Genomic DNA, 5,743 nt, shown 5'->3' on the forward strand with positions numbered 1-5,743 from the left:
AGGGGAAGGTGTTCTCCGGGCCGGAAGAGCGCGATAAAAAGTACCGTCAAAGCAGTAAAATGCAGCTTTACCATTTATGCTGCCGGCGGCAGTACTTCCCGCTTGCTTTTTATTGCCCCCGTCCCTTCCTCGTGGGTGCATATTGTGTAACCGTGGAGTCGGGCAGGGCTCGTACCGCGGGGTGGGAGCAGGCTTGTTTCTCTAAACCAGAACTGCTGCAGGGAGCTGCCGCAAAGCCGAGCTCCTGCGAATGATCTGCGGTGACCTCTGAATGTCAGCGTCCTGTTGGGGCTGTTATCCCCGCTCTTTGGGGAGCAAGGCTGAGTTAGGAAAAACAGTAGGAAATCTGATTTTCTGTGACTGCAGCAACGCAGGCGCCTAGCCTGGAAACCTTGTGCCTCAATGAGATCGTTTTGCCGTCGCCAGAGTCAGCGGCTTGTCTGCCTTGGCGGTTTGCGTGACAGCTCTTGGAAGTAGCTACACTAATACGGGCTTTTGTAACGCTGCTGGCTTAGGGAAGTATTGGGATAGAGAGCTGGCGATATTTAATGACTTAGAAAAACAAAAAAAACCCCTGGTCCTGTAATTGAGCATGAGAGAATTTGAAGACTGTTCATAAAAATGTCACTGAGCTGTTTTTTGTTTTTAACCTTGGGCAAAATGGGGCGTGTGATAACAGAAAAAAGCTGAGAGGAGTAATACTTGACAATAAAGAGCAGAAAATTCAAAGGTATAGGACTGAAGTTAGAAAAAATTAAAATACTTTCTACAATAATCTAGGGAATTTTTTTAAACAAATTAATTTTACAGGTAAGGAGTCTTAACGGCCATGTTATTTTGTGTCACTGCAAGCAAACCACCAATATATGAGATTTCATTAAAAAAAAATATTTTTGTGTGTATATATATATACACACACACGGTTATTTTTGGCCTTTTGTGTGGATGGCTTCAGAGAATGCTCCAAGAATAGGGTAAGAATCTAAGGCTTTTTGGCGTACTATGTGCTTCCATTATATAATAAATCAGCTAGATCAGTTATTCAGGGATGATGAAACTGGAAGTATGTTAAGGCCTTTAGTATAAAGAAAACTCTAAACCTGTACATTTCAATGTTTTAGAACATATGATGTTTACAGAAATACAGAATTTTTTGAACAAAAATATGTGGGAATAGCCTCTGTGGCCTTTTTAGGTGTATAAAATTACTTTCTATTAATTTTCAGTGTCTTGTGCTTTCCAGTGATTTGAAGAGAATTCTCAGCAACAAAATTGGAAATTCCCTTTTTGTCTAATGTATTTGTCTCTGTTCCTCAAATGGTCATATATGGCCTTAAATTAGCATTTTCCTGTATTTAGGTATATTCATTATCAGTTATCGTTTAAAACCCGAGTTGATATTTTATACAAATCTAATACTTTATATTAGCGCAGAACTGTTCCAGCAAAGCTGTGTTTTTGTTGCATTTTGTCAGTTTGATACTTTAATGGACATCTTGCTCTTTCAATGCTTGTTCATCAGTCAGAAATACAATCTCTGTAATTCTCAGCAAAGCATTTGAAGTTATAATCCCTATAATCCCTGTAAAGCAATTTCATGTGCGGTCTATTTTGAGACTGTCCTGGTTATACCGGTAATATATTTCAGTTTTCTAGTCTATGTTCATCTAACAAATGATTTAATTAGCTAATTTTGATATTTAATGTATCATTATGTTTAATTTAAATTTACACAGCATTCTTCATATAGTCTTAAATAATATAACTTCTCAGTTATACTATTTATAGAAAGTTATACAAAGTTTATCTAATCATTTGGTTATGTTGTTGCACTTGGTGGATGGTTGTATGAGTAACGCTGCTTTGAGAATATTAGGTTTGAAGAGACTGGTGTCTTTTGACTGTCTCTCCTTGCCATCTGTTTTCTGTTTCCAAGTTTAGAGCTTCTCCTTCTGCGAGAATGGTACCCTTTTTGCTTGCAAAATGACTGCCTCAAAATTGTCCTTCTAAAAAAGAAGGAAGATGCGAGAGTCAAACTAAACAAGCATTAAGCTGTGAGAACTGTTTATCAACAGTTCTTAAGTCTGTGATTTTATAATGGATCAGCTATCAAGCAAGCAACCTCAAAGAAACAATATATTTCATGAAAGTTAAATTTTATTTAAAATATTACTATTATTGTATTTTATTTAAATAAAATTACAAACAACAAAACCAAAACCCAACACCTTGCAGTCTTTCCAGAAGTTTACTTTTTTTACCATTAGAGCTGCCTAAGAGTACATGATGTAAAAGGAGAGATAGAAAAAACCCCAAACAACAGGGAAGATGTAGTCTGATGTTATGGAAGATTCTTGAAGTTCACTTTTAGTGCATTCAACTGTGTTAGATATCTCCTGTTTAACTGATAGGCGTTACAGCTATTTTTTTTATCCCTCTCCCCAGTAGAAAACTGGAGAAAATGTCTTTTATCTTGCTTATCCAGACTTGCTTCAGACCTTAGTCTTTAATAACAACTTACTGGAATCTCTAACCAGGTAAACAGGGAGATGTCTAAAACCACAAGTTTCTGCTAAAAGTCTTGGGCTCATGATGGCTAGATGGTGATAGTGTGGCCTAATGGATAAATAGGGTGGTGGTTGTGTGTTTTGGTTTTTTGGTTGCCAGAAAGAAATCTTGCACTCTTCTTTTGCATTTTTTGTATCAAATACAGGTGAGACTGGCTTTATGATAAGGTGTTGCCTTGACATGCCCAAGAGAATTAAGTAACATAATAGATAGTACTGTTCAGATTAATGCTACAAAAATCTGTCTTAACAGTTCTATTGTACCAGTTTGTTGCCGTGCGAAGTTCCACCATTTATATGCTCTCAGTGTTAAACTCAACTTTACTGCTAATAATATTTTGGGGACTTAATACAATTTTTGTAAATACCTTTGCAGGAATGAAGTGGAAGTCAACTGAATTCTCTTGTGCACTACTGAGACGAAATGACATTCATGTTTGTGGTGAATGGAAGTCATGGCAGCGTCTAACATGGGAGGGAAAGACATGAATGGACAATGTGGCGTGACTCATTCAGATTGCAAATCTTCTGCCTGCTTATGGCAATACTGGCTATTGTGGTGCTGGTGCATAATTTTTTTCAGTTAGAGGTAAGTGGAGCCTGTTCCTTCTCCAAGAGGGCTTGAACAATGTTCCCATTTGAGTGTAAGGTTAGAATTATGACTGACAGCATTTACCTACAACTTGGAATCACAGAAAATTCAGACTGGAAGGGATGTCTGGAGGTATTTAATCCAACACCCTCCTCAAAGGGCTAACTTCAAATTAGCTTGGGTTGTGCAGGGTATTGTTGAGTTGCGTTTTGACAGTCTTCAAGGATGGTCAGGTTTCACAACCTGCCTGGGCAGCCTGTTGCAGTGCTGCACCCCTCTTATAGGGAAGAATGTTTCTCTTACATGCAGGTGGAAGTTGCCTCATGTCCTTTTAGTGTGTACTTCTGACTCCAGTTCCTCTGTAACTCCCCTTTAGGTAGTGAAAGACTGCAGTTAGATCACCTCTCAGTCTTCTCCAGCCTTTACAAAAGAAAAAAAAAAGGTCTGGTTCCCTCAGTGTCTCCTTTCGGTCATGTACTCCAGTCCCCTAATCATCTCGGGGGTTCTTAGCTGGTCTCTTCAGTTTGACTCTGATATGGGGTGTCCAAAAATCAGACAGAGTGTTCTAGATATGGCTTCACCAAGGTCAAGTTGAGGGGAATTATCATTTTGCTCGATCAGCTGGTTATGCTCTTGCTAATTTATTACCACAATGCTATGCTGTTGACACATGGTCAGTTTGCTGTCCACCGGAATCCCTGGGTCTTTTTCTGCATAGCTGTTAGCTAGCTAGTTGATCTCCAGCCTGTACTGATGCAACTTTTCTTTGCCTTTTTCTTTTTCCCTCTGCTGTGTCTGACTTGCACATTTCTTCATTTTACTTACCACTTTAGTGCAGAGGTACTTTCAAACTGCATTAGTCAGTAACTCCAGACTAAAGTCAAGGCAGATAAAATCACCGAGGATCCGTTCCAGGGAGCCTTGGAGGCTGACCCTGCCCATTGGCTGCCTTCCTGGCCAGACTATCCAGTGCGGCATTTGGTGGGTGAGCATAATAATGCTTAGCTAGAATTTAACGAGGTATTAGGCTATCTTTTATGCATGTTAGCCAATCAATAATTGCTTTATGCTTTTAAGTTGTGTGTATCCTGCTTGCAGAGTCTTTTTTTCTCCTGGCTAGTGATGCCCAAATGAAATGATCCAAAAGAAGGGCTGCAAAATCCCCTCTCACTCCCAAAAAGATATAGCTGAATTGGAAAAGGTTCAGATAAGGGCAAGGAAGATGTTTGAGAGGTCTAAAGTCGCAAGTGGCACAGGATCAATAACTAAAGAATGAATGTTTGTTACCTATTCCAGTACTAGTGGAGACATTAAATAAAAACTGCAGACGCTGAATTCAAAGGAAGCAGGGGTGTTTTTATGGATTGCAGCAAAGCTTCAGAAGCCCTTGCAGTAAGATTATGTAGCTGCTAAAAGCATATATTCCAAAAGTCTGGATGTATTCATAGAAGAAAAATCCATTAGGGGATACTAAATCTTAAAGATGTCAACCCTAGTGTTTAATAAGTCTCTAAGCCATAAAGTGCTAGAAACTGGGTTAAGTCTTCACGAGGAAATATCACAACATGTTTGGCCTGTATTCTTTTCCCACATACCTGCTGTTGGAAACTACTGGAAATCAAAATACTGTGTTTGATGGACCTTTGGTTTGAGTTCGTATGATTGTTTTTGTGTAACATAGACGGTAGCTTTTCTTTTGTTGTCTCTTTCTGTGTTTTTTTGGCCTAGGATGTTGTATGAAGAACAGTTTTGATATTTTGAATCTTAGACTATTTTCTTTCTTTTTTAAATTACGTTTCTTAGAGAAAAGGGCTCTGGCAGAGCTTCGAGAGTGAAATGAGTGTGGGTGTTCACTCTCTGCTTTTTTTTTTGCCACTATTCATGATAAGTATCTACGTGGCTTTGTTGCCCTTACATACCTGATATTCCAAACTCAGTTAAGTATTGTGTTGCTGGTACATCTTCATGCTGTAACATGCAACTCTAACCCCTTTTGTTGCCTTGACTTTTCTGAATGGACCTGCCCTGTTATTTGTCTCTGTCTTTAACATAGCTTTCCAGGCAGTCAAGTATAGGTATCTATGCTGATTCTTTTCAGTCAGAGATCAAAGTCAGAAAAAGTCTTAGAAAGCTTTCACAGAATATCTGTAACCAAATCTGTTCAGGCTCTGGAAGGAGGGCTTAATGTTGGTTACTGTTGAAAACGTGTTTCTAAATGCATCAGACATCCTTCTCATCCCCAAATCATCTAATCTAGCTGTCTAAAGCTAAAGAGCTAAGGCAATTATCAGCTAGCCCCCAGCTACCCACCCTGCTTTTTCTCTTTAGGATTTTCATAGAATCGTACAATCATTAAGGTTGGAAAAGATCATTGAGTCCAACCATCAACCCAACACCACCATGCCCACTAAACCATGTCCCTAAGCGCCTCATCTACACGTCTTTTAAATACTTCCAGGGATGGTGACTCAACCACTTCCCTGGGCAGCCTGGTCCAATGTTTCACCACTCCTTCAGTAAAGAATTTTTTCCTCACGTCCAATCTAAACCTCCCCTGGCGCAACTTGAGGCCATTTCCTCTCGT

The 5,743-nt window shown here is 39.3% G+C and overlaps 1 protein-coding gene across 1 annotated transcript in view; it reads left to right on the plus strand.

Annotated features, from left to right (window-relative positions):
* The first annotated feature begins 917 nt into the window (after nucleotides 1-917).
* The window catches only part of NXPE3 (neurexophilin and PC-esterase domain family member 3), a 27,602-nt gene continuing 22,776 nt past the window's right edge, over nucleotides 918-5,743 (plus strand). Inside the window, exons 1-2 of the mRNA XM_009289723.1 lie at nucleotides 918-974; nucleotides 2,944-3,156. Of these exons, the coding sequence (XP_009287998.1) occupies nucleotides 3,064-3,156 (93 nt within the window). The 5' untranslated portion in view covers nucleotides 918-974; nucleotides 2,944-3,063. The remainder of the gene's footprint in view (nucleotides 975-2,943; nucleotides 3,157-5,743) is intronic.

Source organism: Aptenodytes forsteri, unplaced genomic scaffold (assembly GCF_000699145.1).
Source record: "Aptenodytes forsteri isolate BGI_AS27 unplaced genomic scaffold, ASM69914v1 Scaffold61, whole genome shotgun sequence".
Classification (NCBI taxonomy): domain Eukaryota; kingdom Metazoa; phylum Chordata; class Aves; order Sphenisciformes; family Spheniscidae; genus Aptenodytes; species Aptenodytes forsteri.